This window comes from Lissotriton vulgaris, chromosome 2_1 (assembly GCF_964263255.1).
Source record: "Lissotriton vulgaris chromosome 2_1, aLisVul1.2, whole genome shotgun sequence".
Taxonomy (NCBI): Eukaryota; Metazoa; Chordata; class Amphibia; order Caudata; family Salamandridae; genus Lissotriton; species Lissotriton vulgaris.
The window spans coordinates 1,024,985,967-1,025,006,627 of NC_141687.1; the positions used below are offsets into that span (position 1 = coordinate 1,024,985,967).

At 44.8% G+C, this 20,661-nt stretch overlaps 1 protein-coding gene across 1 annotated transcript in view; it reads left to right on the forward strand.

Moving 5' to 3' along the window:
- The window catches only part of PLA2R1 (phospholipase A2 receptor 1), a 1,083,903-nt gene that overhangs the window by 966,164 nt on the left and 97,078 nt on the right, over nucleotides 1-20,661 (forward strand). Inside the window, exons 21-22 of the mRNA XM_086956636.1 lie at nucleotides 16,879-17,117; nucleotides 17,727-17,895. Coding sequence (XP_086812762.1) covers nucleotides 16,879-17,117; nucleotides 17,727-17,895 — 408 coding nt within the window. The remainder of the gene's footprint in view (nucleotides 1-16,878; nucleotides 17,118-17,726; nucleotides 17,896-20,661) is intronic.

Below are 20,661 nucleotides of genomic sequence, written 5' to 3' on the forward strand. Positions count from 1 at the left end.
CTCTCTGAATGCCTGCTATCTTATCAGATTCAATTAACAAAAACCTCCCTATAAATGACATTGTACCAAAATCCTTCAAAAGAGGACAAATAAGACCACAATCTTATCCTTCTCTTACAGAAAAATACAGACCTTTTTCAGACCTAAATTTTGTATCCAAAAGGTCAGACTTAATTTTGAGCTGGACAAGACACCATTTTGTAACTAACAATCGGCATGTCTAACTTTGACGTAGATGTCATCTGTCCTAATCTTTCCAAGAACCTGTGAAGGTGCAAGTCACCCTGATAATGACATCGATAAGACACTAATTGGGAGGTTAGTCTGGGATAAGTGCCTTGTTTTCTATACTTCAAGGGCAGCTAACAACAATAACATAAACAATGTAGTCTGTATTGACGCATGTTTACCATATTTGTTTATACTAATGCATCTAAGACTAGCATATTGATGCACACAGGTTATGTCAGAAAATCCTCAAAAAGTCCCCATATCAAATAAGATCAGTGATCAACAGTATAAAAGGTTCATGAAATGGCCACTTAGATAGGGAGTTCCTCTGAACCAGATTATCGTACAAGATACTGCCAGGAAATATCCTTCCAAAGACTGCCACCTGGAGTATTGCTACAGCATCCTGTCTTACACATAGAGCTGATACAGAGCTAAGTCCTCAAACACTCTCTCCCAGCTGCTGATAACTATAGCTTCTTGCTGTAAACAGATATGCCGTGTGCTCATTTCTCCTAAGAAACTGTAAAGGAAAGTTAAGCTACTATAAGTAGGCTTTAGGGTGTTAGGTTGCCAGATGATAGATCCACCCTGGTAGAAATGTTCAAATGATTCTCGTTCTCAGTGGCAGGCATTATTGCTGTTTTGATAATATTATGTTTGGTTGTTTAGCATGTGCTAAGCAACAGGATGAGACTGTTGAAATACAACACTTTTAAATATAAAGTAAAGTGTTTTTTGCTTTTAGTATGTGATAATATTTTTTAGAGACTGTTTTTTGAACGCAGAAAACTTGGGTACCTCATCAATTATGTTCTAGGTAGGGTTGTGTTCAACTACAATAACCTGTACTTTCACATACAAGTGTTGATGCACTGAACTAAATTCAGACCTCCATGGGGGGGGGAAGCAAACCTTGTAGAACTAAGCCAGAGTTTTAGTCTACCCAACAGTAACATTAGAGATGCACAGCACCCTAGCTGATAAATCACATTCAAGAAAACAATTTTTTGGGATCCATCTAGCAGGTTTCAGACCACTAAAACAGCCACCTTGATTATATTGACATTCAGCAAAACTTTACTAAAGGACATATATGCTTTCTTATCCTCTTGGACCTTTACGGCTGCTTTCCCCCTATTAAAATATGATGCCTTTTGGCTAACTTTGCCTCATAGAAATACCATGTACATTCATCGCTGAGACTATCCTTAAATGACTCAACTCATATCTCTTTGATATCTCTCGGATCAATCTCAAAAAGTCAAAGTAGGGGAATACATTTCTGACCCAATAAACATGCATTTTGCATCACTCAGAACTCAGTGTTGGCACCTATTCATTCAACCTTTATTTTCAATGTCTTGGAGAATTTTTGTAAGGTCTTTGTATCTCATACCACCTCTATGAAGATGATACCCAAGACCATGCCTTTGGCATCCCTCAGTACTCCATGTTGGCACACATTCTGTTCAATCTTTATGTGGATCATTTTGGAGAATTTCTCTAAGACTTTGTATTTTATACCATCTGTATGTAGACAATACCCACATATACCTATCAACAGTTCACCATCAGATAACTCCACTCTAGAATTTCTCTGGTTCTGAAAGATGTCTAAAATGTAACACTCTTAGGTCCTCATTACGATGGCAGTCGGACATCGCTGCGGGATGGAGACTGCCCAACATGTAGTTGGTGGCTCCACCCACTATATTACGATGAGACCGCCGTGAAGCCAGTGACAAATATGCAGTTTACTATTGCTGCTTGTGCTGCAGCCCGGAAAAGGGCAGCACATGCCACAAAAGTAAATTGAATGTCCATGAACATCCATGCACCGTGTGCCAGGAACCATGTGGTGTCTGGCACACGGTGAATGGATGTTTATGGGGGGCACAGCAAGTGCCCCCATGGCCCATAGGGGAGGCCCATCAGGAACGGGGACCCTGCTAGGGGCCCCCAAAGTCCCTTTCCATCTGCCTTTACATGGCAGTGGGACCGTCATGTAAAGGCTGAGGGAAAAGGACATCCTATGTTATGTTATGTTATGTTAATGGTGTTTTATAAAGCGCTCGTTCACCGATTGGTTTCTTGGCGCTGGATCTAGAAAGTGCCGAAAGACTAAGCAGATCAGTTGTACGCCTGCCTTTTTAGCCAGGTTTTAATCCCGATGGCGGCGCCTCCGCAAGCACCGCCTCCATTGTAGGGATTAGGCTACAACTGCTGCCCTGTTGGCTCCTTTATCCTGTCAGAGGCAGCGATCTTTCCCCCTGAACAAATGGATCTGACCGCCGGTATCTTAATCCAGCAGTCGGACCGTCGATGGCAGTCCACCTCACATCCTAATTAAGAATTGAGATTATCCTTCCAAGCACAGGTACAAATAATTCCAAGAAATAACATTAAATCAATTCCCTTTAAAGATTTGTTACCACTCCAAAAATAGGCTCCTCAATAAAAGCTGTGGACTTTCTACTAGATGAAAATGTCCACCTCAATGGCCATGTCTTTACATTTGCTAAATCATCAAGATTCCAACTACAAAACAATCAAGACCCTGAAACAGCTACTGAGATCTTAATTATATCTTCCCTGGAATGAATGTTCTATCCTTACTGATTTTTTGACCAATACCAAGAAATAGACCATATAGTTTCTGCAATCGCTACTCTTAAATGATTGGCCGTTACAATCTGTCCATTCAAAATTGCCTATCTTATTTACAAGGCTTAAAAAGTAAACACCTTTTGAAATAATGTGCACAAAAAAGCAAGATCTCGAAAAGTAGGAGTAAGAATAATAACCATTGCCACTTTATGTCGCTTGCCAACCCACATTTCAAGAAAGAAACAAGCTGGCTAGATCTTTGAACAAACATACCTCAAGAATTAGGAACTAGTTTACCATCCAAATAAAAAGAGTGCTTTCCTTCTGTATTTCCAAGTAGGCATTAAAAATCAACTCATCGAGCCACAGCTTAAATCTATATTACTAGTCTCTAAAATCGTAGGTTAAAGCTCTTTGCCGTGTCCTCTATAAAATGGCAACAAGATTCCAGGTGAATTGTTTCAAAACAATATTCTCTGTTTTCATAGTTTTCACCAAGGTATCGCATAGCTGTAAGAAGCCGTCCCCAAATCAAACTTCGGATCCAAGAAGCCCAAGGACCCACCAACAAGCCCGTCTACATTCGAAAAGCTCCAAGAAAAAGACTAAGGAGCAGAGTACGATGCGGTTTGGAAGGACTCCTGATGGCATTTGCTCTATCCGAATCGGATTGGGAACATGTCTTTCCGACCACATAGGAAATGTTTCCGATTACGATGTGAGTTAAGCATTAGGAATATCCTAATCCAAACCCAACGGCATTCGGGGTCATCGAGCCATCTGAAGCAGACTTGTACATCTCTATGGGCCGCATTTCTGAACAACCGAATACGATGCTGGATTCGGCCAGCCTTTCCGAATCATGCTGTCTGATTCGAATCGGCAGTGGGAATCACACTCTAGGGACCATCAGTGGGCCCCTCTGCATGCGTAGCCATCCCAGTCAGACCCGTGGGGGTACGCATGGGTCTCCCCTTACCAACCATGCACAGTGTGGCAGGCACCAGGGGGTGCCCGCCACAGGGTGCCTGATTTTCCTCAGCCACCCCTTTCTTCAATGGGAGCCAATGGATTCAGTCATAACATAGGCTCCCATTGAAGTCAATGGGAGTCCAACCCAATTGTATCTAGAAGCATCCGGATGCATCGTAATCAGTCGGTCAGACTCTCCCGATCCGAGTCGGTCGGAACCATTCCCAAATCTATTCAGTCGGAATGGTTTCCCTAACCGCATCAGATTCGGGCCCTTGGTCAGAAGGTAAACTTTTGACAAAAACCTAGCACTCATCCTATCTTACCTGCACCTCATCGGGGTTGACCTAAAACATTGACTTTATCCCAGTCTAATGGGACCAGATAGATGCAAGTGGTACTTTAAGCTTTTTGTCGCTAGAATGCAAACATGTTTATTTAACCTTCAGAAATTCATATTTTTGATTCTCTGTAATGGATTTGTATTGTTTTTGTGTCATTCTAAAGATAACAACATTCTCTATTTTAATTAATTGGTATTGGATTTTTATTGTGTTGTGTCTTATACTTATTTTCTGTTTTGGTGATATTAAATGCTTTACACATACTTCCCTCCTAAGTTAAACCTGACTGCTCGTTTCCCAAGCTACCAAGGGTTGAGCAAGAACATTTAATAAGACTTAACTTGACCTATTAGTGATTATAGTATTACTAGCTGAAGATGAATATCCCCACCTACTAATAATCAACTTTCCTACAATGAGTATCTAAAATACGATTAAATGTTGGCAAAATAACATAGTATTAGCCTGCCAAAGTGTGTACATATTAAACAAATTTTGTTGACTTAGATAGGTCTGTGCTTTTGTCAAAACATCAGGGGCTACGACCCCTAAATGACCAGACAAGTAAAGCAAAGCCCTTCAGAAACAAGACTATAGACAACAAGTATGTAAGAGACCATGAATGTAGTAGGAAAAGTTTAATAATGTATTAATATGACACACAGTCGGAGCCCAAGTAGGTACATAAACATAATGACCCCAAGAAGATAACAGTGACTGCTACCCGAAAGTAACACCAGTACATTGTTAACAAATAGGGCTCACGTGGCCACTGAAAGGGTTGGTTATTGGATGAACCTGGTGACAACTGCTGAAGATGTGACTTGCATACAGCATGACAGTAACACAAACAGAAAATAGCAGTTCATGATAGTGAATTGGAAAAGGCTGACGGGACAAGACATCATCACACAAATTGAAGTGGTGGAAAAGGGGATTAAATCCATGTGAACTGAGGCACAGGGCAAGAATATAATGGTTTAAGGTGCAGAAAAATATAGCAAGGAAACAGAAAAATAGAGAACTATGAAATGTAGTAGTAAATAATGTGTAAGCTGGAGGAATTACAGAAGCTACTGGGACCCGAAGTCAAACTGCAGTACAGAGGGTCTAGGAAGAGATGTACTACAGGACCAAGGAAAAAAGGAACAAACAACATAAAAGGAACTCTGGATTGAAAAGGGAAAAGCACAAAATGCAGGCATTTGTTGTGGGCTATGTGTTACGGGGGCAGCATCACCAGAGGCATGGGTTGGCAGGGGGTAATTAGAAATATTCAGAAAAAGCACTACATCTGTGGTGCAAGAGAAGCGATTGCAGAAGGGGTACTGAAGGCAGGGTGCTGCACCTGCAGAAGAGTCAGGAAGAAGGATGTCATATAACCCGCAGCAGAAACACCTGAAATAAGCAACTACAGAAGGGGCAAGGTATGTAGTGAGATGCAACAAGATTACAGGTGAAAAGGAGGAACTAAAGGGTTTCAGAATGCAGAAACCTTCAGCAGTAGCACAAGAGAAAAAGAGATCTAGAAAGGGCAACAAACGCAACAGGAGCATATGCATAGAGGAGCTGCAGAAGGGGCAATGGAGACTGGCTTTTTCTATAAACACTTTGCGAATCAACCTCATACAACTGGAAGCTTTGTTCTCGCAGACTCAGTGTTGCTTAGACCCCCTCCCTCAAGTACCACTCCATCTGACTAATAGATCTGCGCCATTTTTTGGGTTTGAAGATATCGATTGACGGTTTGGAGAGGAGCCAGTCTGCGCTGGCTTCCAGGAGGTGGTCAGGTCATTTGATAATTTAGTTTCTGTTACCCAAATGCCACCTTTTCCCTGACAGAATCATCCGCACATGGTACCAGGAACATTGGAGAAGGATGGGGCTCTCTGTAATTTTAGTGCCATTGTACAAACAAATAATACCTTCCCACATTATCAGTTGTGTGTAGGTCCCTGAGTGCGAATACTAAGTAGGCTCTCATTAGTTTAACCCCTGTTCCCCAATTGCCCCTGAGTCCTTTACAGAACCCTCCCTCTTTAGGGACCTGTGTGAGCTTAGGTAACGATGAAGGTCAAATTGACAACGTATGCTTGAAAATTTTAAGCTGGGATATAGCAGGTTTAGCCTCAAAGATTTCATTGACGGGGTGGCGATCCTTTATTATGACCTATGACATAGTTCTTATGCAAGAAACTTGGGTGAGCAAGGACATAGTGGAAATTGCTGGTTTGATTGTACAGATATCCCAGGATCAGAGTGCGGTGCAGGTCTTTTGTCATACTTGGAAAGACACTGATAAGTTGTACTTGGTACATTTTTATAATAATAATAATTTTACATCTAAAGTTGACTTTCAAGGCCTATTTGCGCTAATTGACAGGCTTGTGGAGAGAGAGGCTCATGAGGAATGCCCCCTTAAGCTGCTGGTGGCTAAGGACTTTAATGTAAAATTGGGACATCCTCTGCCCCTATCCCCAACTATCTCCGATCCAATTTCCCATGAGCTGGATCATAACATGATGGATGCTAGGGGGCGGATATTATTTTATTACTTGCTGGAATGGGGTATGATTAATGAGGTGCCCAACTTTATTGACCAACGCATTCCTACCTTTATAGAACGAGGTGCAGGAAGCACCCTTGACTATATATTTGTCACCTGGAGCATGGTACCCCTTATTAAGGACTGGGAGGTCCTTATCCAGCCATACAGCGATCATAGCCCTATTGCTGCAAAGGTAGCGCTACCACATATGGGACATAAGCCAAAGCCTCCACCAATTCAGGTACTATCCACTGAGGATGCAGGGCATAGGGTGGTATGGCATACAGCGAACATGAATAGCATAATGTCCCAGGTGATACCTATTAGCTTTGCGCTGGTGCATAGTTGCAATTGCATACCACGCGTTCCAGCTTGTATTTCATCTAGTTTTTCAACTGATTAGATATGATTAAAATTCTACACTCTAGACCTATTACTCAGTCACACCAACAAGCACATTCATGGTTCGACAACGCATGCAGAGAAGCCAATAATACCTTACTCATGCAAAGCAAAATCCCAGAGATCCGACTGCGATTAAGGAAAGCAGGAAACTGTATAAGCATGCTATTAAAAAAAAATCAGCTTTGAAGGAGGAAAAATGGGAGTCTATTGTGGGTGCTTGTCGCTCTAAAGATCACTAAGCCTTCTGAAAAGCAGTACGGTCAGTCCTATCTCCCACCCCACCAGCCGATAAAGTAACCATTCATATATCAGCTGAGACTTGGGTGATGCATTATGCCTGTCTCTACTCTACCGGACATAGTGCTGCCAATGCCCCAGTACAGTTGAATTTAGCATGTCCAAATCTTGTTTTTATCTAAGGGGAAGTCAGAAAGCAATCCTTAGCAGTAAAGGTAAGAAGGCTCCAGGGCCAGATGGAATTCCGCTGGATATATTACAGGAAAACCCACTATTCTTGACCCCAGTGCTCACTGCAGTTTTTAATTCAGTTTGTAGTGAGGGAGTGCCAAAGTCGTGGCGTTCATCCATTATAGTCCCAGTTTTCAAACAAGCATTGGCATAGCCAATAGGTCTCGCCTTTGGGACCTTATAAGTGTTTCGCTTAGATGGTAGAATAAAGAAAGAATTGAATTGAATTGACTGGGGGATGCAGAAGACTGCAGGGTGGTCACACAGGTAGATACTGGAGAGACTGCAGGACTTCGTAAACAGAAAATGGATTACACGTCTGAGTTATGTACAAGCTCAGTATGCGAAAGACAAACTTTGGCATCCTGCAGTTAAATGTCCTCCTCCAAATCGCATTGGTGGAAAAAGACTGAAAGGCTGCACCTATAAAGCCACAGATGATAATACATCAATTACAGATGAGTAACAGTTAGAACAAGAGTGATACACGAGTTGTCGATGATGTCACTGAGAACCCTGAAGTCAAAAACATCTCTCTTGTTCACTTTTTCCCAATTTTATGTTATTTATGCCATTAATTTTTTCTTCTGCTCTCTACTTCTATGGAGGGGTAGAGGAGTATTGGAGGAGCCATACATAAATGGTCTTCCCTCTCAAAGATAAAAAAGGTACCTGGCCTCTTGCCTCTTACCCCCACTAGGGGAACATCCTTTACGACGCAACTATTACCCCACACTACCATTACAGCGCGGGGATTACAACGAAAGTCGTTACAACGACTTTCGCTGGAGGGCGCTGTTGGATAGGGAATAGTTTAATTTTCTATCCAACACCTTCCCTACTATCAACAGGGACTGGAGTTGGAATAGAAAATTAAACTATTCCACTATCCAGCGCCCACCCAAAGCAAGTCGTTGTAACGACTTGCGTTGTAATCCCCACGTTGTAATGGCATGCGGGGTAAAAGCATGCGTTGTACTGACATACAACCCCCCCACTACCATTTCCATATATCATCTCCAATGCAAATTGAAAAACAATTACCTGGTTCCCTGTCACCCACTTGCACCACCCTCTCTTCAAACCTCCTCAATCTGAATATATTTTAAAAACCTGTCCTCCTGCCTGCTCCTACTACCAACCTCTCTGTATTCCCCCTCACATCCAAATTGAAAAAAACTACCTGTCCTATGCTCTGCATTAAACCTTCCACACATGTAAATAGTATCTAATCTGGTATTCTGCCACCTGGCCTCCTGCCTCCTCCTACTCTACCATCCTCTGTGGCTCCCCTTTCTTCCTGCCAAAAGTAAAGCTCTCCACTGTGGCATGAGCGGAGAGCCGGTGCCACAATGACTGAGGCTCTTTGAGAACTGCTTGTCAGCCGAGTTTGTTGTCCTATGTCAGCGCACATAACCACAGACCCACTCTGATAGGCAGATTGGAGCAGGCAAAGCACCGCCTGCATTCTGCCACCTGCCTTAGGTCTGCGGAGACTCCAATGAGGAGGTAGAAGGTAAGTGAGACCTCCAGTCACCAATTCACTGCTTCACTTTGGTCTCTGGAGAATTGTGTGAGGCAGCACAACACATGCGTCTCGACAAAGTGAAACAACTTTTGTTCCCACTGTTGTTACGTCATAGCAGTAAATACCCAGATTTCATTTTTTTGTATTAGGGGCTTCCAGTGGAAGCCATACATAACAATCTTATTCCACCACCTATGTTTTCAGAATGACATGCAAATGGTACTTGGGTTGCATGCAATTCAAGACAAAATTCCAAGGCTGTCGAGAACAGTTTGTGAAACCAAGTATTGACAAGATGACTGGGAGTAATGTCTCCAATGATAAACTCCAAGTAGTCCCCAGATGATGCCTCCTTTTAGTCATCTTATAGAGATGTGGCAGCTTTGTCACATTCTAAGACTAAATCTAAGGATTGCCTTGCATGGGTAGCCTGGGCAGACTCACTCAACTTCCCAATCCTCTGGGAAGTGACACCACTGCAGGCCCCTCACCACAAGTCCCTCTAGCATCAACTTGCATCAACAGCTTGTCTCCGGACTCAGCGGTTGCTCCCACTCGCCTCCTGCAGCTTCTGGTATTGTAGCGCTGCTCTCCTCCTCAAGCGCCTCGCACAGCTTCTGCCTGATTAACTGTTTGTGCCAAGTAATCGTAGCGCTGCTCTCCTCCTCAAGCGCCTCGCACAGCTTCTGCCTGATTAACTGTTTGTGCCAAGTAATCGTAGCGCTGCTCTCCTCCTCAAGCGCCTCGCGCAGCTGCAGTTTTATTGACTCTGCCAATTTAACCCGGATTTGGTGCCTGTGTGCTCAGCAGTGCCCACGGGAGTATTTAACTGAAATCTAATATTTACAAGACGATTATTGTCTTCCTTGTGGCCAATATCGGCGTGTTAGCCTGTTTGTGTGTTTTTAAAGCGATCGCCATTTGGTTGTGCCTTCAGGCCGTCCCTCCCCCCACGCTCCCGCCTCCCAGCCGCCCCGCCCACCCACTGGCTATTCTCACCGTCCGGTCCGACATTGCCCTGTGACCAGCTTGTCTCCGGACTCAGCGGTTGCTCCCACTCGCCTCCTGCAGCTTCTGGTATTGTAGCGCTGCTCTCCTCCTCAAGCTCCTCGCACAGCTTCTGCCTGATTAACTGTTTGTGCCAAGTAATCGTAGCGCTGCTCTCCTCCTCAAGCGCCTCGCACAGCTTCTGCCTGATTAACTGTTTGTGCCAAGTAATCGTAGCGCTGCTCTCCTCCTCAAGCGCCTCGCGCAGCTGCAGTTTTATTGACTCTGCCAATTTAACCCGGATTTGGTGCCTGTGTGCTCAGCAGTGCCCACGGGAGTATTTAACTGAAATCTAATATTTACAAGACGATTATTGTCTTCCTTGTGGCCAATATCGGCGTGTTAGCCTGTTTGTGTGTTTTTAAAGCGATCGCCATTTGGTTGTGCCTTCAGGCCGTCCCTCCCCCCACGCTCCCGAATCCCAGCCGCCCCGCCCACGCTCCGCCCCCCTCCATCCTTCATTTATGACAGCTGGACAAGCGCGCAGCGTACACGCGCAGCGACCGCGCCCAATCCGCGCCGAAGGTGCGCCAAAGGTAAGCCTGTCTACGCACATCCGCGCCTGGACCGCGCCCAGCGCCAGACCCCCTGGTCCCCGTAATGCCCAGCCCACTCGCATCACTTACGATGCCACCACCCTCCTAGCCCTTAACCCCGGCCGCTCCCCCAACTGCGTCCAAGCCGCTCCTGGACACACCCATGGACCCTTCACATGCTACTCCTGCAAGTTCGACGGCACCAAGAACAACTCCTCATCCACTAACACCAACCAGATATCTGACACCAACCACCTACAATGCATCCTGCTCAACACCCGCTCAGTCCACAGGCACGCCATCGACCTCTGGAATCTACTAGACACCATCTCTCCGGACGTCGCCTTCATAACAGAAACATGGATGAATGCCTCTTCAGCCCCAGACATCACCATTGCCATCCCGGAAGGATACAAGATCATCCGCAAGGACCGCATCAAGCATACAGGAGGAGGCATCGCTATCGTCCATAAGAACTCCATCCGCATCTCAACCAGCTCAGACGTCAACCTTGCCAGCGCCGAACACCTCCACTTCCAGATCCACACCGACCCCAAGACCACACTCAGAGGCACCCTCCTCTACCGACCTCCAGGACCCCGTGCACAATTCAGTGACGACATCACTGACTTTATCACCCCACACGCCCTCCCCTCCGAGGACTACATTCTATTGGGAGACCTCAATTTTCACCTGGAAAAGAGCAATGACAGCAGCGCCACCACCCTTCTGGACAATCTCGCCGACCTCGGACTCAAACAACTTGTCTCTACGCCCACCCACATCGCAGGTCACACGCTCGACCCTATCTTCACCTCCAGCAAACATATCTCATTCAGTCACACCTCAGCTCTTCACTGGACGGACCACAGCTGCGTTCACTTTACCTACAATAAGACCACAACCCACAACCATCCTCAACCCACCCTGCGAAGAAACTGGAACAAAATCACCAGCGACCAGATCTCCTCATCGCTTCTACTAAACCCCCCCGCCCACTCCTCAAACCCCGACCAAGCAGCCATTAACCTCACCCAATGGCTATCCAACAGCGCCAACATCCTAGCACCGTTGAAAAAACGCCAAAGCAAACTAGGCAGCAAAAACGCATCCTGGTTCAACGATGATCTTAAGAAATCGAAGAAACACTGTCGCGCCCTCGAAAAGGCCTGGAAAAAAGACCCAAACACCAGCACCAGGGAAGCCTTCAAAAACGCCACCCGCATACACCACCAACTAATCCGGTCTGCCAAGAAAGCCGCATTCAAAGACCGTCTAGATAACAACGCCCACAACAGCAAGGAATTATTCAACATCGTCAAAGAATTTACCAACCCATCAGCCAACTCCAACGACATCACCCCCTCCCAAGCCCTCTGCGACTCCCTAGCTTCCTTCTTCCACAACAAAATCGCAGACATCCACAACAGCTTCGACAACCGACCCGAAGACCAACCCACCCAACCTTCTGCAGGACCTTCACCCCCCTTGAACATCCTTAACGACTGGAACCCAATCTCCACTGAGGACACCATCTGCCTGATGAACTCCATCCACTCAGGATCCCCAACTGACCCATGCCCTCACCACATCTTCAACAAAGCAGACTCCATCATAGCACCACACCTCCGAGATGTCATCAACTGCTCCCTCACCTCCGCCACCTTCCCGGAAAGCTGGAAACACGCAGAACTCAGCGCCCTTCTGAAAAAACCCACAGCTGACCCCTCCAAACTCAAAAACTACCGCCCCATCTCACTTCTTCCATTCCCGACCAAAGTCATTGAGAAAGCTGTCAACAACCAGCTCGCCGCCTTCCTCGAAGCCAAAAAATCTCTCGACTCCTCACAGTCCGGCTTCCGAGCCAAACACAGCACTGAAACCGCCCTCATCGCAGCTACAGACGACATTCGAACTCTACTGGACAATGGAGACACAGTCGCCCTCATCCTCCTCGACCTCTCCGCTGCCTTCGACACAGTCTGTCATAGCACCCTTCTACAGCGCCTCAGAGACATAGGAATCCAAGGAAAAGCACTGGAATGGATCACCTCGTTCCTCACCGGAAGAACACAGAGAGTCCACCTCCCACCATTCAAGTCAGAGGCCTCTGAAGTCATCTGCGGCGTGCCACAAGGATCGTCGCTCAGCCCCACCCTCTTCAACATATACATGAGCCCCCTTGCGGCCATCGTTCGCCAACACAATCTCAACATCATCTCCTACGCGGATGACACTCAACTGATCCTATCACTCACCAAAGACCCTAACACCGCCAAAACCAACTTACACGAAGGAATGAAAGAAGTAGCCGAGTGGATGAAGCACAGCCGTCTGAAACTGAACTCAGACAAAACAGAAGTCCTCATCTTAGGCACCTCCCCCTCCGCCTGGGATGACTCTTGGTGGCCAGAAGCCCTTGGAAAAGCACCCATCCCGACGGACCACGCACGGAACCTGGGCGTCACCCTGGACTCCTCACTCTCGATGTCCAGACAAGTCAACGCCGTTTCATCATCTTGCTTCAACATTCTTCGCATGCTCAAAAAAACATTTCACTGGATCCCCACCGAAACTAGAAAAACGGTCACCCACGCACTGGTCACGAGCCGCCTGGACTACGGAAACACACTATACGCCGGTACCACCGCAAAACTCCAGAAAAAACTCCAACGCATCCAGAACGCTTCAGCCAGGCTCATACTAGACATCCCGCGTAAAGAACACATCTCTGGTCACCTGAAAAACCTCCACTGGCTCCCCGTAAATAAGAGGATTACTTTCCGCCTCCTAACCCACGCACACAAAGCACTTTACGAACTTGGGCCCGAATGCCTCAACACACGATTGTCCTTCTACACCCCCTCCCATCAGCTGCGATCCTCCAACCAAGCCCTTGCCACTGTACCTCGCATCAACAAAACCACCATGGGAGGTAGATCCTTCTCCTACCTGGCAGCTAAAACCTGGAACTCACTTCCCACTCACCTTCGCCTTACTCAAAACCACCTAGCATTCAGAAAGCAACTTAAAACTTGGATATTCGACAAGTAATTCCCCACCCTTCCTCTAGCGCCTTGAGACCCTATGGGTATGTAGCGCGCTATATAAATCTCTTGACTTGACTTGACTTGACTTGACTTCTACACATGGAACACAGGCACCTTCTGAAATAGAGTTCAGTAGAAAACCTCACCACTGCCGGGAGCACAATCCCACTCCAGTTGTCATGAGCGTCTGCTTCTCCACACATCACTGTCAGTGGCATTTACGCTACTCAGTTACCACAACTGGGAGACCCCTAGAGATGCTGAACCTACTATTGTTCATTGGTGAGTTTTAGTGGCTATGTTTAGAGCTGGATACTGAGTTAACTTTTGTAGCCAGAACTTGGACTGCCGATGGTACGGGTGACTACTTCATAAAGCCTAGATCAAATCACAGCAGGGAAACTTGTGATAAAAAAGATTCCCTAGAAGCTGTAACAACTTCAGGGAGAAAAAGCTGTAGGGATAAATAACTCTTTGCAGGATGAAGAACTTCAAAAGCTAAATGGAAGATTCCAGGGTACAGGAAAGAATTCAAGAAAAATCTCATCCTAGCACACGAAACAGGAGCCAGGAGAAGGTGAGAGTAAACAGCTGCTGAAGGAGAAAGGTTGTGTTGTGATACGTTCTCCAACCAAACTGGAGCCTTATATATAGAGAAAACTGGAAATGATGAAACCCCAACATGTGGCAATACCCAAGGGGGAAAACTAATAGAAAATAAAGGACGAACAGCCATTTTGGAAGGAAAAAGAAGAAAAAAGAAAACTCAGGATCTGACTACCAGTGGAGCCCTTTTAAAGTCCACCTTTATACTTTCAGGCAAGTGATTGTATTTTTAGGGTCAAGCCCGTGGGTAAACAGTCAGCTTTGCCTTATTTACAAGGCAGCATTAAGCCAGTTAATGTACTCAGCGTAAAAGAGGAAGGCAATGGGTGTTGCAGTGGGCATTCCATCGCAACACCGATTGATTTTGGTGCTGCCCCCTATTTACAAGGGTGGCGTAAAAAGGAAGCAGTGCCAAAATTACGACCAAGGAAAACCTGGTCTTACCCTGGCGCAACGAGGAGAAATGCTTTATTTCTCCCAGTTTTTGCTGTTTCTTTGTGTGCTGCCTTGTGCAGGACATATAGAAACAGCAATTAGCCAGTGATTGTGTATGAACAGGAAGATGACCCTTCCTGTGCTCATAAACAATAAAACAAATGACGTTTTGAAACTTTTATGTGTGCTGCATTAGGCAGCATACATAAATGTTTCAAAACGCCATGAACTATTGTTTATGTGCAGGGAGGGAGACCTACCTGCACATTAACAGTCATTTCCACCAACGCAGACACCCTTGCACTATGGTGCAAGTGTGCTTGCTTTGGCACTAGGCAGCTGAACTAGGGGAATACAGGGGTGCTCCGTTTTCTTATGAATATGATGCATTCCTGCGTTTTCCAAATGGAGAAGCGTGGCGTTAGCAATGTTTGCTTAACGCCATGCTTCTCCATTCTGTTGTAAATATGTCCCTGAGTAATAATATTAATACTTTCATACCAGGGAAATTGTAGCTATGGCTGGCACGTATTACCTACATGGAGGCATTCCAAATTGACAGAACCTTTTTTTAGATTACTGTTGGCATTCCTGCCTGGTGGTTTGTGGTGATCACTACTGGTAATCTTGCATACAGTGGCCACTAATGTAGTCTTGTCTAATGTGGTTACATGTTACAACAATAACAATATTAGTAGTTCTCAATCATTTACATTGAACATGAGTAGCTCCTATTCAAGGCGCTCATTTTTGCTCTCAGAGCCTACACTCAGAAAGGCCCTCTTTATCTCAGATCAAGAATAAAGCTCCATTCTCAAGCCAGATCCTTAAGATCGAGTACGTTAAAATTGATCCTAGTTCCTCACATCTACAAAGCAAGAAGAGGCAGGACTTGTCCTATATGGCTCCCAGACTGTAGAATGCATTACCTCACGGTTCGGTTACTGCCCTTCTAAACTCTGTTTCTGAAAAAACCTTAAGAATTTGCTTTTTGACTCCTGGATGTCAGGCTAATGGGTCCTTTTCTCTTTTTAGACTTGTTTCTATGTTTAACTGTCTGCTAGTGCAGAGACGCCTCTCTGGAGGCAACTGCATTCTCTAGAAATGTCATGAATTGAATACTTTCACAAAATGTTGGAAACCCCTCTCATTCCTACTTCATCGTTAGCTTCACAAACGGATAGTTCATCCCTGAAAGCTGAAGAACACACCCATCAATCATCATGAAGGAACAGTCATGTGCAAACTATATAATGAAACACACATGCTAGTTAAGCCTGGGTGGTGAACTCCACTCCGTTCACAGAGTTTGTGGAGTTTTCTGCACTCCTCGCTTTGCTAAGCTTGCTTAGTGCAGCAGAGTTGTTGAGAACAAGCTGGTGCGTGGGTAGTATTTCTACCTGAGTGGCAAGAAGATCAGCTCAAACTGCAGTTCCCACTGTACTACTCAACTTGCGGTACGCCACAGAATTTTTTTGTCACTTCGCGGAGTGCCGCGTATCAAAACTCCGCAAATTATGCCCAGGCCTCGTATAGAGGTCGCGAACAAGAAAAAATTCCACCAGAAGATGAACAGCCCATTTACCTCGAAAATTCTACTGAGAATCTGCCAAACTGTGCGCAGGCAGAGAGCTGCATGAGTTATAGATAGCACAGCTCAGGAACAGTAAGCAGTGATTAGCTCTGTCTCTTTCAACGCTGCACTGTCTGCATCTTGGAGAAATTCAGGGGTTAAATGTATTCGCAGGCAGTTTATAACATGCAGTTGTATAAAAACAAGCACACAGGTGCTTCCTCTGCAAATGCATACGTTCATGATACGCCCACTGATTGTGACGGTTGGCTCAGATTTACTACAGGATTCACTTAATCTATACAATGTGATAATCTGTACAAAATAAGAAAGTTTGATGATGCTCGGTAATGTTTGTTTATAGGCTGAATATGTACATTTACAGTAGCACCAATTTTGTTTACTTGAAAATGTGCTCTGATTGAATACGTATGTCCCTATTTCAATATTATTTTCAAAGCTACATATTTAAGTTATAGTAAGGTGAAGTAATGCTGATGAGCACTGATTTTGCTTCCATTACAGACACCTCAAAACGCACAGTTCCTGAATCCGATATGTATCCGCTACCAGATGTCTTAGAATATGGGAACAGAACACACAGAATCCTCCGTGGAAATATGTCCTGGACTGAGGCTATGAACATCTGCCTTGAGAACGGAGAGCAGCTTGTCAGCATTACAGACCAGTACTACCAAGCCTTCCTCACCATCATCGTCAATCGAATAGGATATCCCCATTGGATTGGTTTCTCCACCGTACACGTATGTAGATATTCTTAATTTTAGATCTATTATAGTGCACAGTACAGCAAAGAACATGCATTATTATGTTAGCAGTACCTATTTTTCTGATCTGTCATTATTAAACATTTGAAAACACTCATTATGAGTGCCCCGGGAACTTACGATGGGGGTGGAAAACAGAGTTATCGGCTTCATCGGAACTTAAAAGGTCTGTAGAAACTCTGCATACATGTCATGCAGTCATAACCTGCGGGGCGATTGAGAATGAGGAATTACAAAGGGAAACTGACCCAAAATTGCAAATTCCTTCAAACAATTGCTTTCCATTCAGTTGATTCTCTGAGTTTAACTCTTACATGCACAATTAAGACTAGTTGGACTCATAATGAGACCCTCATTACCTTAAGAGAAGGTACCACACTTTGATGGTAAATTGTCCCATCCTTCAAAGTGCAATGCAGCTGCATTACCTATACATGTATGTTTAAGTAATGCTGTGGACCATAAAGATGAATTGACCTAGCCCAGGCCAACATTTTGCGTGGAAGATAGATTGCTTGAAGTATGTGAAATGTTTTCTGAATTGTTAAATGTGACTTTCGCGATATTTTCAATTTCCCAATACAGGAAGATGCTGACTTTGAGTGGTCAGATGGCACCAGGTCTTTGTTTACATCTTGGAGGGATGACAGCTCCCAATATCTTGGTGAATGCGCCTACATAGACACCGATGGAGACTGGAGCGCTGATGACTGTAAAACTATTCTACAAGGAGCTTTATGTCATGTGCCCCTTGGTAAGTCAGTGCAAGCTTAGCAGCTGTAGTCAATTCAGTGTTTCTCACAATTCAAACCGTAGAAATATACAAGCACTAATTATTGGAACGACATTCCAGCAAAGCTTATCTTCTAAATGGAAACTAATTAATTTATAATGAGATGCACATCTCTCACTCTAACATGTTACACTTCAGAAATTGGGCCATGTTATTCACATCAGAAAATCATTCAATAATCATGATCAATATATGTAGGGCAGCTTAGATATTGTATTCCTTTCTTCTGTGAGTGATACAGCTATCAAGTCACTGCCATACCGTTCTCTTATTATCAAAGAAATCTTTCTTTCTTTCAAGGAAGTTTGCTGGGTATTGTAGTTTTCTTGTCATATCTGTGAGTAGGGACAGCCCCATTACTCCTCTGTTTTATAAAGAATGAGTCCTGATTAACTATGGCTCCCTGAGGCTATCAGCCTTGAAGCTTGAAGGCATTTTGTAATAATGTGTTCTTACCACTCTGGACCTGATTACGATGCCTTTAGCAAACTGCCCCCTGATCGGTCTCGGAATTGTTTCCGAATGAATCGGGTCCTGTGAGTCCGGACGACCGATTACGATGCCTCCCAACATTGTTCTGTCGAACTAGCTTTGACTTCAATGGGAGTCTGTGTTCGAACGAGAACATAGGCTCTCATTGAGAAAAGGGGGTGGTTAGGAAAAACCTTGCACCCTGTGGCCGACACCCCATGAGGCATACTAAATTGTGCATGGTTGGGGAGAGGGGTTCCTTGACTACCCCCACGTACCAAATTCAGCTACCTCTGGGTGAAGAGGGACCCACAACGAGCCCACAAATATAGATTAGCAAAGCTGTTTCATCTCGGGCAAACCAAGTCGGAGCAGCTGTCCAAATCAATCATCACTCGTCCAGAAACTGTGCCCATTAAGCTGAACCATTTGGCTCCTAAAGACTCTGAGCGACCCAATACCTTTTGGAACCGATACGTACTGCTCGTACAGTTTCCGGACATCATAATCAGCAATTGGGAAACTGTACGGTTCGGTAAGAAACAAGGGTTCTAGTGCAATAACGAATCGGAGTCCTTCCTAACGACATCGTAATCGGCCCCTTAGGTGTAACTGTTCCCCAAATACTATCTTTACAGGGCACTTCCATTGGCAGTGAACCAAGGTTAATTTTTTGTTGCAGATATGCCCTTTTGTTCCAAGAAACAGCATTGAGTAACGTTTTAAGTAATACAAATGAAATGCCGTCCTTAACTTCCTGACACAATGCAAATAATATAATCTCTACAAAGAGAGAGGAAAATAATCTGACATTTTCTAAAAATGAAATTAACATAACATATTGACAATCAATATGAATGGAATGTTGATTAGAAATTAGAGAAGCAATTAAAGGAGCTAAGAGAGAGACAGTCTAGAAATATATGCATATCTGGATAGCCCAACCTTAGCTTAAGGGCAGTGGTGCATTGCTCAAGGTCAAAGTCAAGCATACAGTCAGTGAGTGATGGGAGTGGTAGCTGGGTTATCAGAGCAGAAGTGGACTGTTACTGCATCTACTGGCCTTACCAATGACCCACCCATGTGTTTAATTTAGATGGGGATGTAACTTGGGAGACCATCTTGTGCATGCAAGGCCGGACTGGGTACCCAAAGAAGATCTGGCAATTTTGTCCGACTAGCCCTCGGGCGGGCTGTGCAAGTGCAGAGCACTGCTGCTTTTGCTACTGGGGGCAGATATTGCAGCACCACTGCAAAACTGACACCCTGTAACAAAACCAGCAGCCAGGATCAAGCTACAGATATCCAAAGGGAAACTGGAAGGAGCTCCTGGCCCCAATGAAGTACCGCCAATAATGTATAAGCACGACGCTGACTTCTGGAGTGAGACATTGGTGCAGCTCTTCCTGGAAATCAGTTAAATGGCAACATGTCCATCAACCTGGAGAGGATCAATACTAAGTCCGAACAAACAGGGCAAAAGGAGCAATCCTAGTAATTACCGCCTCATTGCCCTAATCGACACAGAGGCAAAGTACTATGCGGTTCTCCTCCTGGAGGAACTAACATCCTGGGCAACTCTAAAACACATCATCCCTGTAAATCAAAACGGATTCTGCAGAGGTCAGGGCACAATTACCAACATCATGGCGCTAACCCTACTGACAGACGCTGCCAAGACAGCCAAGTGCTCAATATTTCTATGTTTTATAGATTACAGCGCAGCGTTTGACCATGTAGACCGAAGCAAACTCTAGCATAAACTGGCCAATTGGGGGATACCCTACCCACTCCTAAAGCAGCTGATACTACTGCATACCAACACTTGGGTCAAGATCAAACTTGGAAGTGGGACGCACCTTTCTAGGCAAATCAACACCACTAAAGGTTTAAAACAAGGGTGCGTCCTCTCCCCTTTGTTGTTTAACCTTTTTCTCGCAGACCTGCCTGGAGAATTGGATAAAACCAAATCACGCGCCCCACGGCTGGGAGATATTCCGCTATCAAACCTCCTATACGCTGACGACTTGGTTTTAATAAGTCGGTCCCCAATCGGACTACAACATCTCCTGGACACCACTATCAAATTTTCAATAAAAAATGCACTAAAAATTAACTTAAACAAATCTAAAGTTATGTCAGTGAACTACAACAAAACAAAGAAACTGGTATGGCTCTTGGACGGACAGTGGCTGTAACGAGTCTCCAACTATAAATACCTTGGCGTATTATTAGACAGTAGAGGCTCGTTCAAAC